Source organism: Melanaphis sacchari, unplaced genomic scaffold (assembly GCF_002803265.2).
Source record: "Melanaphis sacchari strain LSU unplaced genomic scaffold, SCAv2.0 Contig64_pilon_pilon, whole genome shotgun sequence".
NCBI classification, from domain to species: Eukaryota; Metazoa; Arthropoda; class Insecta; order Hemiptera; family Aphididae; genus Melanaphis; species Melanaphis sacchari.
In genome coordinates, this window is record NW_020271462.1 from 2,467,793 (window position 1) to 2,483,098 (window position 15,306).

The following is a 15,306-nucleotide window of genomic DNA, read 5'->3' on the forward strand; positions in this document are numbered from 1 at the left end:
TTTTAGTTATTATTAATGGTGTAGAATAACACTTATCTAATATAATTCAATGATAACAATACGTATCTTCCAATGGAATAATACGTATCTCACATACATTTACGTAATAACACTTATTTCATTAAAATTAAAATAAACTAATAAAATGTTGGAAATAACACAATTGGCCGAGTGCATTATAGTTATTCAATAAAATAAAAGTCTAAAAATGACAATTTTTTGAATGAAAAGCGATTTATCTAGTTTACTGTGTCTCCTGAACAATTTTAAAAACTTGAGATGCGAGGTATTGCCATGACGGTAGCGAAGTACTGCATAATTTGATTAGTGGTGTAAGACAACGCTGACAATATCGGTTTAGTGTGAATGATTCATAATCAAAAAGTGTTTTATATTATTTATTTTTCTAGTATTTAATTCGTATAAGCTACTTTGCTAAACAGTTTAAAAATAAAATAGAAATGTGGACCGTAGTCATCTACTACTTTGATGTGTGAGTACGAAGTTATCTGTTTATCTTATTTTCAACATTTCTTTCTTAGTTTCAATTGTAATTAACTATTGTTTCTCTTCATTTGGTACTGGAATTACCGTATCATGTTGCTGTTGAGTAACATTATTTTCTGAGTCGTTTTTATCGGGCTCCATTAATATAATATTTTTTTCTGAAGCTTTTTTATCAGATTCTGATGTTGGCTTAGATTCTATCGCCTCAATAGGTTTCTGTGTTTCTGAGTCTAACACTGCTGAATTTGATTCCTGCACAGGTGATATAAAGTCTGCCAACGCATCATTAAGTTCTGTTGCATTTTCACCAGGTTCCGTCGTTTCAATAGGTTCGGGCGTTACTACAATAGAATTGAGCGCCTCTTCATTAGGTTCTGTTGATGATACCGTGGGTTTTGATACTGCTACACTAAGTTCTGCTGTTTCACTAGATTCTATATTTGCGGTAGGTTCTGACACTACATTTTCTTCCGGAATTGTTACATTAAGTTTTGTTAATGCTTGACTAGATTTTGTCGTCACTTCTGATGTTTCTGTAATAGAATTTTGCGCTACTGCATTTGATTCTTGCATTAGTACAGTAGACTTCATAGCTGAATCTGGTTCTGTTGTTTGAACATTTTGTGGTATTGAAACACTTGGATTTTGAACTCCTGCAGCACCGAATCGTCCTAATTTTATGGGTAATATCGTTTGGTTTTTTAACCATGATGTTTGTGGTTGAATTTTAGCTGCTTCAGTATACTGCCAATAGCAATGCAACATTATCATGTACATTAACTCGTAAACGATAGCTATATTAAACTCAAGATTTAGATGTTAAAAAACTCAATAAAGCTACAATAAGTTCCGCTTAACATTTTCACTGGTGCATAAAATCAACTATTTATTGGAATCAAAAATAAAAGTCCCAAGCCATATCTTATGCGACTTATGTTAAATTAACCTTTTATTAAAATCACCAAGAGCCGGATAATTAAATCACTTTTATGAACATTTTCATCATTTTTTTAAAAAATTTTATAGTATTTCGAACTTACTGATTTTATTTTTGAACTTTTCAGAGTATAACAGTGTATTATTATGCACCACGTTATTCAGTTATTTTTATACTCATGTCATTTAGTTTATTATACACAGTTCGTGATCAAAAATTTTTCTAAAATGTCAAGCAAACTTAAATATTTGACAATAAAAGAGGAAATAGATTTAATCGTTCCTTTTAATAAATTAGAGGAATGTTCTCAAAGAAAAGCCACATTAGCTCTGAAAATTCTATAGCCTACATTAAACAAAATTCTAAAAAATCGTCAGGAAATTATTGAACATAAAGAACAAAATTTACCTTTTTTTTGAAAACAGAAAAAAAAATGGACAAAATGTTAATGTAGAAAACTTTTTATTAAGCTACAATGGTTTTAACAAGCTAAAAATTTAAATATACCAGTCAATAGTTCTATTTTAGAATAGAAAGCTATAAATTTAGCTTTGAAATTTGGTGTAATTTTAATTCAACGATTAGGAGGTGGAATCATTAAAAAAATAGAAACAATGTTATTATAAAAAAAAAAAAAAGTGGAAGAATAATATGCAGATCATCAAAATACAGAAGATTACTTAAAGAATATTATTACATCATCTAATTAAAATAAAATTAGGATATTCTCAAGTACAATTGAAAATAGATAGTTTCTTAACTCAATTTTAAATATATTTATTTTATTTTATTTTTATACTAAGTATTTATATAAATACAGAATTATTACAAAAAAAAATTATTCGTGGAATTAACCGGTCAATAGAATTAAAATGACCAAAACTAATGTGATAACATTAAGCGGGACTCACTGTATTAATATAAAATACTCATAGGTTTAAATTGGTACAAAATATATTTTTTTAAATAATTTTATTTTTAGAATTTTGTACGAACTTATTATTAATTATTTTATATTTATTATGTAGGTATAAAAAATACATACTTACCAAGAATATTTATTATACATTGAAAATATCTGACTGAAGCCCAACTCGAACTAATAAAATGTATAAAATGTAAACGCATAAAAGATTATAAGTTTTGTAAGTAAAATTTAAAAACTCTAATACATCAATAATAATAAACAAATGAACACTATATACTTACTTATAGTTACGGGATATTAGATGAAGCATGTCCAAAATACATCCTATTCCTGTTATGGTTAATGCGTTATGGATGTGATTGGTTATTCCCTAAGCAATATTATAAAATAGGTAAGCAATGGTTAGTTTAAAATAAATGTCATTCATAAATTATTGTTAATTTTATGATATGCGTATTACTTAATTAAACATTAATTCTAAATGGTATTAACTTAACCCAACAATGCACAATATTGTTTGCAAGCAATAATCTTTGTTATTACAAATACATAGGTACACACAAATTAATATTATTGTATTAATATCTGAAGCAGGGACTGGAACCGTACCGAAAAGAACCGGTTTTGGAACCGGAACCCTTTGAATATTGGGAACCGAAACCTCACCGAAACCCTAATTTCGATAAAATTAAAAACCCGAACCCTCATCGGAACCCTTATTTAAATTATTTTAAAAACCGTAACTTTACCGGTACCGATACTTTTAAGTAAAGGTTCTTAAGATTAATTTCGGTTTTGTAATAATTTCATTATTTTTATTTTTCATCAATAAATAATAAGAATTATGAACTAAACAAATATCTATGTAGATAATAGATATATTATGATTATTATTATTACGAGGATTAATAATATTCAAAAATAATCATTCAAGTATTTATACAGAATTCAGATGTCTTCTGAGACGTAAAGTATAAATATTTCTATGTAACAACTGATAATGTAAATAAACCAACAAAAATAAGTCATTATGTAATACCTACTCAATAGTCTCAATATACACAAATAGGTCTTCCAGACTTCTAGTTACCACAATAATAAGAAATTCATAAAATATGTTTATAAATAACTAGGCATGTTATGATTGTGGATAATATTTATATTATATATTTATATCTTTATCTGACGTACAGCACGCCTAAAAGCGGTAAATGTGTTTTTGTCAATATTCATAGTGTCTTAGTGTTTACTGGACTAGTACACTAGTTTTTAGTGTCTTGTGTTTTGATATAATTTATAATTTGATGCACAAGGATTCGAATTGAAACTTTTTATTTCAACTTTACGTATTATTAAAAGTGATTATGGGTCGTCCTAATTCCTCAATAATACATTCGTATTATAAATATGATTGTAATTTACGTGAGTCGTCGTGTAAGCATTGTACTTGCAAAATTAAAGTAAGTAAATTTTCAACAAATATTTAGAATATTATCTACCTATTTAAAATTTAAGATTTCAACTCTCTATTTACTATTTAGTTTAAGTATACTATACTATTTTAAGTCCATGGCTTGGATCTTGTAGCGCTAAAAATTACTTAAATATACGCTATAATATTTCCTTTAAAATCTTAAAATAAGCGCTATTATATGCTCTAAAATCACGAAAAAGAAAATTTATTCTGTTCACAAATTAAAAAACTTATATCCTATATAAATATATGTATATATATTATTGATAATAATAAAAATTAGTTGATATTCTAATAATAGTCAACCTAAACAAAATTTTTGACTGCCTCAAATTAAAGTCTTATTTGTATTTTGTATAGGGTAATCATGGTACAAATTTAAAAAAACATCTTGCCAGCTTTCATAATGAACTGTATGAAGAGTTTTTGTTAAAAGAATCTAGAAAAGATAAAAAAACAGTTGGTGTTTCAAAGATCAAAGCTCAACAACAATTATTTAATTTTAAAGATTCAAAGTATGTTAAAGTTAACTTAAGTGAAAAATCAATTATTGATGCTTGTGTTGATCTCGTTACCATTAATGGACGGCCATTCAGCATGTTGAACGATTCGGGATTTCGTAGAATACTCGATCCAGTTTTAAATGGTTTTCAGAAGAAACTGAAAATTAACTCAGACTCCATTAAGTAAAAATATTGTTTTTTTTTATCCTAACTAAATTTAGCACGTTGTGTAATAATTAATAGTATATCATTTTTTCTTCTAGAAAACATGTACACGAAGAGTCACTTCTTATTAAAAAAGATATGATAACTGAAGCTAGTTCTAGACTGATTTCTCTCAAATTAGATGCAGTTACTCGACTAAATAGGTCATTTTTAGGAGTGAATATGCAATATATAGTGGATGATTCTATTCAACTCAGAACACTGGGATTAATAGAATTAACTGAATCGCATACCGGTGAATAATAATAACTTTAAGATACATTTTTGTTAATTTACATTTTATGTTACTTATTCATGCTTCCACTTATAGGTATTTATTTAAAAGAAGCAATTTTAAATTTATTAAAAAAGTTTAAAATTGAACCAAAGCAATTGTATACAATTACATCTGACAATGGTGCAAACATGCTTAAAGCGATAAATTTAGTTGAAAAAGATATATCAACAACTAATGAATATCATAATACTGGTGAAGATGATGACATTTTAAATGATGTAGCTGAAATACACTCAAGTTTATCAAGTTCAGATGATGAATGTAGTGATAGGTAAATGATCATTTTTTTTCATAAACTATTATTTTTGATTAAATAATATTGAAGTTAAATTTACATTTTATGAATTTAGACAAAGACATAAGTTTAGCTATTATACATACATACCTACATTAATGTAGATTTGTAATAGTTCCTGTAACTCATCTATAATTAAAATTATACACTTTTTTTGTAATACCTAGTGAAACTGGTGCAGATCATTCTATAATTGATGACATAAAAATCGAAAATTTATTAAATGAAGATATTGAATGTGTCGATTCAACATATGAACAAACAGAACAAATCCTAAATGAAATTCAATTACAAAATTTAGGAGGTGGTTCAATTTTTACAGGTAATTTTATTATAATTTTTTGGTTTAGTGATTTATTATGATAAACAATACAAATAGGTAATAATATAACCATAAATTCTTTTAATAATAATTAATTGAAGATTAATTAAATTTAAATTTATTACAGGTATTCGTTGTATAGCGCATACTCTACAACTAGCAGTTATAGACAGCCTAAAAGATAATGGTGTGGATAAATTATTAAATAAAGTTCGAATATTAGTTCGGAAACTGCGTAATCAAACCTTCATATATTTGATAAAAAAAGAAAAACTTAAATTACCAATTCTAGACTGTTTGACTCGTTGGCATTCAACATATGATATGATAGAGAGGATACAACATTTAAAAGAATTTATACAAATTATGGTTGCAAATGACCCCAAATTAAAAAAAATTAGTTTGAATAATTTTGATTGGCAGCAAGTTGAAATTCTTACAAAAACTTTATTACCAGCCAAAATTTGTACCAAAAAACTTCAAAGTGAACAATTGACTTTGTCAGATTTTTATGGTGCATGGATTTCGTGCAAAATTGAAACACGGTTACTGGAGAATCCATTTTCTAATAAATTAGTAAAATGTATGGAAAACAGGGAACAATTTATTATGAATAACAAAGTGTTGTTGGCAGCAATATTTCTTGATCCCCGTTTCAAAGTAACATTAAATGAAGTACAGTATAATTCAGCCATTAATCATTTAATTTCTATTTGGGTTTATTTAAAGGATAATAAAATAAACACAAAAGATAACCAAGAAAGTATGGAAGACCAAATGCCTGAAAGTGATAATCCTGATTTTAATCAAAATCCTGACCCTATCGAACAATTTTTGAAAGAAAAAGAAAGCATTGAAGTATCTTCTTCAAGTCAAAATACTACTTCAACAATTATTGAAAATGTACTTAAAACATATTATTTAAATCAAAAAAGATTGGATCATAAAATCAACATATTACAATTTTGGAAGTCAATGGAAAGCACATACCCAGAATTGTATATACTTTCCAAAATAGTGTTTGCTGTTCCTTCTACTCAAGTCAGTGTTGAGCGGTTATTTTCTGGACTTAAGTTTATTTTATCCCCTTACAGAAGTAATATAACATCGATCAACTTAGAAAATCAATTGATAGTTCGTACAAATAGATTGTTTGAGAAGAAAATTATATCAAAAGAGTAAGATTTTGCTATGTATCTTACATTTTTATAATTTTTATTTATTTATTTTTTAATTATTATTTGTTATTTGTTATGTTATGTATAAGTTGCATAAAATTTAAAATTATAAAGGATTTTTTTTTCATTATAAAATTTAAATACTTTTATTGTTATTTATTAATTATGGCGTTAAAGTTAACCTTTTTATTAAATATTCAAATGTCTTTTCTTTTGTTATAATAATTACTATTAAATTGATTTTATGGATGAGTCACCATTAAATATTAATAGAATTTCAATTGTTTGTATTATTAAGATGCATCCATAAATTTTTTAAATTTTTAATATTCACATAGGTATCACAGATTATTTTAATGTAAAGATTTATAATTATTATATATCTAAGACTATGAGGTTAAGTACTGATCTATTAAAATCGTGTGAAAGTGGAACAGACTTTTTAATCAAAATAATATCTACTGGAATCCTCAACTGCAGAGCTCTGGCTTAAGAAAATATAATATGTGGTAATAATAAAAAGAAAATTGATGATATTTTAAAATTTTAAACACTGAATCAGGATGTAATAGTTGGTAATTACTAATTAGTAAGTGATACATTGCAGTCAAATTATAAACTAGGTAAAAAATTTTAAAATAAAAATAAAACAAAAATGGTTATGCTAGTTAAGTGATAGTGGTGAGTATTTTTTTTTACTTATTTAGTCTTCTTCTTAGTTCTAAGCATTTGGTAGGATGTCAGGGTGAGGTTATTTACCTGTCATAATTGTTAACAATTGAGTATTGAAACTGAAACTACTTATATATGAAATGGAACTAAATTTTTCTAAGTATAAAACTTAAACATGAAACGTAATTTTAATTTTATAAGAACCGAAACCTAAATATAAAAACCTAAAAGGAACCGAAACCGAAATTATGGTTTTTTTTAAAACCGAAAAGAAACCGAAACTCAAATTTTAGTTTTTTTTAAAACAGAAAAAAAACCGAAACCCAAATTTTAGTTTTACTAGGAACCTCACCGGAACCGGAACCGTAAAAATCATCAAGGTTCCAGTCCCTGATCTGAAGTACAACTCTTCAAATGATTATAAATACCAATAACTATTTTGTCGCTATCAGCAATTAATTTAAAAAAGAAAATAAGAATCACGTTTTAATATACAATGATATTAATATTCAAGACTTAGGTCGAAACCAATTAAAACATTAAAAAATCATGTATTGTAAGGCACAGCTTTACTATAATTCAAGATCCATTTTTCCTGCGATGTAGGCTTTTACATTGCACCGCATAACGAAAAGGAAATAATAACTATCTAAGTCGTTCACACTATAGGACAGGAATAACAAATTCACAGCACGTGTGCTCGAGTTGGTACGCAAAAACTAAAATAATTATACATATTAAATAAATATTTTTAATAATTAATAACATCATAATGTTAGTATTTTTTCAGTAGGTACTTATGGTATGGTCCACGTCTTTCAGAAAAGATTAGATTAGTAAATTCGTTAAAAACACAGTTAACATACTGAACGCAATATTATATTAATATCTACAGATAAAACTGTATAATCATTACTGAATGACAAATAGCCCTACGCTCATTATATTATGTACCTACCCTAATAGTCAATAATCACTAATCATAATAAATATCTACATCGCCTGTTAAACGACATTATGAATCTAATCATATTTTATTTTTATTTTTTTTAAACAAAAGAAAAAAAATAGAATATTTTACAAACAATTAAGAACAAACATTTGCATAAAAATACTTTACTGAGATTAATTCAAATACTTTTCCTGCTAGTTTTGCTGTATTAAATGTTTTTGCAAAGTGCGGAAAGACTTTTAGGTATGTAAAATATAATAAAGATTTAATGCTAGAAACTACATCATTTCTATTTGAAGATTTTGCATAAAAACAAAATTATGCAACGATAAAGAATTTCCTCGTGACCAAAAATACTGTAAAAAGCCGGGTTTTAAAAATTACAGAAAATATCAAAAATCAAAAAATAATAGATTTTATGTTGTGTAATTTATTTTCTATTTGTCTTGATAAGAGTATAGACATTACTGGTTCTGCTCGATTACCTTTATTTAGTAGGTATTTTGTTAGTAATAAAATTAAAGAAGAAAACCAAAATTGGAGTTATTGCAAGAAATAACAAAAAGTAATAATATTTTCAAAGCTGTTGTAAATACTGTTTCTGAGGCACAAATGTGGATTTCTCAAGAATTATTTATGTTTCTACTGACGGCGCAGCTAGTATAAGTGGTAAAGAACTGAGATTTGTTAATTTATTTACTAAACACGTAGGAAATACCCTACTAAATTTTCACTGTGTTATACAACAATAAGCATCGTATGTAAAAAAATACTTTCAAATCATTTGAAATTATAATAAAACTCGTTATTAAAATAGTGAATTTCATAGTTGCAGGTGGTTTGAATAAAAGAAAATTTGAAAATCTATTAAAAGAAGTAAATTCAGTGAACAGAGATTTAATTATGTTTAGTAATGTTGGCTGGCTTAGTTTATTGAGTGCTTTAACGAAACTAAGTGGTTTTTGGTTTAGAAAAGTCAAATACATGATGAATTATCTGACTTACAGACTAATTGATATTCTTTGTAGATTTCATTCAGCATTTAAATTAATTGAATATTAAACTACAATGTGATTTTTAATAAAAACATGATAATCATCTTATCCAAGAATATTAAAGTATTGATGAGACAGCTATGAATAAATTTTCTATACGCTTCACTTAGTTTAAACAATTTGAAGAAACCATGAAAATATTTATCCAGACAAATTTTCATTGAAAAACTTAACTTAAAAGTGTTTGAATGGTTAAATTTAGATGGTTTTTAAAAGCAGCTTGTAGATTTTTAGTTAAGTAACATTTGGAAACAAAAATTCGTTGTACTGAGAAATAAATTGGAAGAAATTCAGCATGAGGGAATAGACAGATTAATACGTACAATTCGTAAATACAGGGAACAAAATTTTAATAGTTTCACTTTAATAATAATAGCATTATCTAATTTGTTTATTATTTTTTAAACTTATTCATACCAATAACTATATTTTCACAAATTAGCTTTATAAAATCTGATACAAGAACCCAACTAACTAATGAGTGCAGTGCTGCATATACTTTATTAAAAATAATTATTAACCAAATATTAATGAATTTAGTATCAAGTATTCAAAAAAAAAAAAAATCATGTCAAGAAAAATAAACAATTACCAAAACCATGTTATTATATGTACCTAACTTTACCTAAACTTTTTTTTTATTAATGCATTAATTATATAATAAAATAATAATAATGTTTTTCTTACAATTTTAGTTATAATATATCTTATTTCATATTGATATTTTGGAAAATCTCGTTTTAACTCTCATTTATTATTATGGATCATATATTTTACTATTCATACAATATTCGGTCAATAGCAATAAATCATTAATCCTAAACAATCATTCATAACCATATCATAATACAATAATGATAAATATTGGCGAGGAAACGAGCTACAATAATTACGGTTGACGAAACTTAGGTGTAAGATGTAGGCATATTACCCGGCTGTAGTATTGGAATTCAATCATCGCACGTTACAATCGTATTACAACTAATGTGCACTGTTGGGCTATCAAGGATTTGACAAAGAAGTGTGAAAAGTATAAAATATAAAAGCACGAAATATGACTATTTCAGATTGGAGAAAGCATCTTCACGTAAGTCAGTGCCAGTTTTTATATTTAAGGATTAAAAATAATTTTTATTAAAATAGTTATTTAGACTTTGAATATTTTAAAAACTTAGAATTATTCCATACAGTTTAAATAAAACATAGAATAATTTAATAAGTCAAATAAAAAACATTTGGAACTATTTTCGGACTTTAATATTTTTAACTATCTACTCAAATATAAGTAAAAATATGCTAAGACAATTTTATACATTTAAAATCCATTCCTACATTGCATATATTTAATTAAAAGAATGACTATGTTTTTCACATTAAAGCAAGAAATAATAAATTACCATTAATATTGCTCCAAGGGCATAACTGGCCCCAATGTAGTGTATTCGATTCATCATATTCATAAACGTCATAACCTTGTGTAACGTTACAAAACATATGTGTGAGTTGGGATTCGAAGTCGGTATGTGAAACAACTTGACCATATAATATATTATACGGCAAGATAATTATATATTTTGTTTTGTAAATATTTTACTTACTAGACAAACCACTGTTAAAAAGATAGTGTATTTTTGAATAACAGCATTTTTAACTGAAAACTGAATCTTAACCATAATTGTTATAAAATCAACGTATTAAAAAAAAAAAATTAGTAGTTTGTTGAAATTTTTCTTTGATTATGATAATTATTTCGATTTGTTTATACAAAATTTAAACCTGAGTGGTTACGGTTAGAATGTAAATATTTCAATAACTATAGTTATTCAAGCCTATTATTATTATTATTTTAAAAGTCTTTCGAATAAAAATCACAGTATATGTCTTGTATTTCCATTATACTTAAATTTTAAAGATAGCTATATTCTGTATTGAGTTATTTTTATGTAAAACAATTATTTTCCAAAGTCATAGGTACTATGTATTAATTATTTACGTGCATCAGATTTGGCATTAAAAAATAAAGTAGCACCAATAAAAAAAAAAAAAACACAAAAACTATAATAATTTAGGCATTATGGAAATTTGGGTATGAAACATCTCCAACAAATTAAGTACCGTCCGTTTTTGGAAGAAATTTTGAAAAAAACAACTCTGCAAAAGTTATAAGACCATTTAGATTCAATTGATGAACAGAATGATTGAGATTGAGAGGAGTTCATAGAAGATAACTACTAATCTCCAGAACTTATTGAAATTGTTATTTACTATGACACCGGTAACTTATGCCGCCCTTTACTTAAATCTACAAAATGTGAGATTTGTTTACATTCATTACCAGTTTTTATTCAGTTTGTCCGGAAAGTAATCAGCCTGATTTTTTTTTTTTAATTTACAAGAACTACAAATTAATATTATTTAAAATAAGACCCTTTCACTTCAATACATTTTTGCCAACGTGATTTCCATGCTGTATAAGCTCCCTGGGACTCCTCTGCCGGAATACTGTTCAGTAAGGTCTTCATAGTACCTTGAACATTCTCCAGGGTGCTCAGATGATGTCCTTTGAGCTCTCTTTTCAGCCGAGGAAATAAAAAGAAATCCACTGGGGCCAAGTCTGGACTGTAGGATGGCTAAAAAATCGTTTTGACATCAATCCGAGTCAAGTAGAAGGTGACAAAGGCTGTGTCAGATGTTGTATTGTCATGATGCAGTTTCCATAACGCTTGGATTTCTTTCGGATGCGGGTGACTCTGTGATTCAGCTTTTGAAGCACTTCCTTATACAAATTTAACATTGACAGTCTGGCTAGTGGGTACAAACTCGTGGTACACAATTCCCTTTAACATCATAGAAAACAATGACCATTGACTTCACGCGAAACTTTTTCATCGTGTGCCATTCCGTACTCTGACGATTCGACTCTGGATCGTATTCAAATACCAATGACTCATCACCAGTGATAAGTTATCCATTAAACTAAGATCATCCATACACAGTTGTTTCTGCTTCTTGCACACTTCCAAGCAATTCACTTTTTGAATGTCTATCAAAACTTTGGGCACAAATTGTTTTATTTCAAAGTAATTGAGGGTACAGGGGAAAAACGGTTGTAGCCCATTTCTGTAAATTGTTCAGGAGAGCAAATACAAAGTTTATAAGCTTCTACTAATCTAATTCTTAAACGAAAAATATGCTTTTGAACTATTATTTTATTAAAATATATATTAACTTTGAAAATTTATTGAAATAAATTGAAAGTTGTAATTTACGACGATTGCTGACGAAGGGGTTGCATTTTTAAGTTTTTCCGTAAGAGTGGTAACCTTAGCCTTTTGAGAATCATATACACTGCATGTACTCGTATCTTTACAAGGATAACCGAAACTAACATTAAATTTTGTTTCAAAAATGTCACGGAATGATTCATATGAAATTTTGTACTTAGGTTTTTTGTTTTCAAACATCGAGTGCAATTTTTTTATGTTTAGAGTCTCAGGTAATTATATTTTTTTTTGAATTTTTTAAAGAATAGTGAGACTTGCTACCTTTCAGTGATTTTAGAAAATCATTTACTTCGTTAAGAATTTCATCCAAAAGTTTTCTAGAACGATTTTTATGTTTTCCTCTTTTATCTATAGGTATGTTTCCCGTAGTTGATAACGATTCCCTGAGAGTTTGTACACGTTTACACGTTTTTCAGAAATACTTTGCAAGGAAATGCTTTTATGCAAACAGGAGTGTTTTTTAAGGTATCATCACAAAAAACACGCACGCGGAGGCATACATAACTAACCAAATTGTAATGAGCATTGTTGTCATTAAGTTGACTGCGCCTCCTCATAATCGGTAATATTGTAATAAGTCCGCAAAGATACTTACTCTGGTTATTGTAGTTCTCTAGACTGTTAAAACTCTTTAATGATTCGCTTCCTTTCTTCATCAGAAATATTTTTGAAACAACGATAATGTTAACACTTGCAGTAGAGTCCTAACTCATGTATAGTAGCACGTTATTATTCAAAACATCCCGTTCTTTACTCATTTTAAGTCTTTTTTTATGTCTGTTGCTTACTGTTAATATCATCATCAAAATCACTAAATTCATTGTCCACTATGAATAATTGAAAAGTAAACACAAGAACGTCAAGAACTAACTGCTGATTATAGCAAGAACAGCAGAAATAATGACGAAAATGTAAAAACTAATGATATTAATGCTATCGCAATATAATATTATCGTATAGGTATTGTAAATTATGCGAAACATATAATGGGAAATAACGTACATGGTACAATATAATAAATAACCAAATTATCAAAAATACTTCTTAATATAGCTACAGTTTTCTGTATTATTTTTGTAGTAGATACAACAGAAAGGGAAAAAATAAAATAAATATTTCGGAGCTGGACTTCAAATTGTTTTCCCCACAACTACATGGACTATAATCTTTATTCATCAGCATATTTAATCTTTTCCATTTAATAACAGCGGACTAAAAGATTTTTTCACTTAATTGATTTCAAAATTCAACACTAATCTTAATCTGCTATTGAATGAAACTATAAAATAAAAATCAATAAAATTGGATTATTACCGTTTTTTCCCTGAGTTATATATTCCATACAGTAGAAATATTCATCTCAAATATTAATATTCCTTATGAAGTAAATCAAATGGCTAATTCTCTCAAAGATGAATTAAAAACACGTTTTGAATACATTAAGACAATGCAATAATTTCATTAGCAGCAATCCTTGATCCTAGATTTATAAAATATGGTTTTATGTATATGAAAATAAATTTGACAAAGCATTTACTAGGTACATTAAAAACAAGAATAATTAATATAAAATTACTATCAGATTCAAATCCTTGGTAGTCATCAGAAACAGTAGAAAGTACTCCAAAACTTTTTCCTTCTCTGTTTTAAAATGTTTATCAAGATAAAATTGATAAATTAAAAGGTATTCAAAATCCAACTGCTGCTAGTTTAATTGAATTGGATAAGTACATGCAAAAGCCATTAATTGACAGAACCTATGACCCATTGAAATGGTGGTATGAGTGTAAATCTATTTACCCAAGACTACATTTTTGTATTATAGCGTATTTGTATTATACCTGCCTAGTTTACAATTATTATCCAAGTTAATTTATGCAATATATCAATCTATGTGTATAATGTTTCAGTTCAATAATACAATAAGTCTAGTAGTTGCGTATATATAATCAGAATTTTAGTTCAATATTACTATATGTCGAATTCAAAAAGTTTATAGTATTTTCATTCAATACTAATATATGTGTTTATGTACTCTTTCTAAATTAATGATACTTAAAAATTATATTATAATCAAGTTTAGCTTTTACAGTAAGAAGTACATTTCAAATTTGAATTTTTTATCCATAAACAAAAATGATGTAAAATATTCTAAAATTTTAGGTTTTTTAAAACTGTTATTCTTCAATAATGGTTTTTGGAGTTGTTTCAATTTTGAACTGAGGCGACGTGCTATTGCTACATATACACGAATGTTAACGATGTCTTTTAGCGATCATTGTTGACTGACTTCCAATCGGTATGATTTGGTACCTATATGGATTGGGAACCGATGAGAAGCGACGGACGAATTTTTGCAGTCGGTTTATGGTCGGATCTCATGGACCGGATTATAAATATTTGTAAAAAATTTAAAGTTATTCAACTTTTAAATTAATATTTTATTTTATTTAAGAATCTGTGTACAGAGACTTTTTTGACCCACTGTAGATTTTCATATATTTTTTGATTTAAAAGTGAATAGGTAATTATGGTTTTTATAATTCATTAGGAGAATAATATTTATCAAACAATCAATTTAAAAAATGGGCACATATCATTAACTGATAAAACGATGTAAGCTATTTAATTTTCCAAAATATATTTTTTAAATAACCATTACGATTGTTAATTATTAATTTGTAAATTACAAGTATT

The 15,306-nt window shown here is 26.9% G+C and overlaps 1 protein-coding gene across 1 annotated transcript; it reads right to left on the minus strand.

Annotated features, from left to right (window-relative positions):
* Positions 1-558: 558 nt before the first annotated feature.
* On the minus strand, positions 559-10,998 carry LOC112600399. The gene is made up of 5 exons (XM_025347592.1): positions 10,924-10,998; positions 10,723-10,797; positions 2,654-2,742; positions 2,494-2,543; positions 559-1,301 (listed from the first exon to the last, which is right to left on the minus strand). The coding sequence occupies exons 1-5, from the start codon at positions 10,996-10,998 to the stop codon at positions 559-561; spliced, it is 1,032 nt and encodes a 343-aa protein (XP_025203377.1).
* Positions 10,999-15,306: the final 4,308 nt, after the last annotated feature.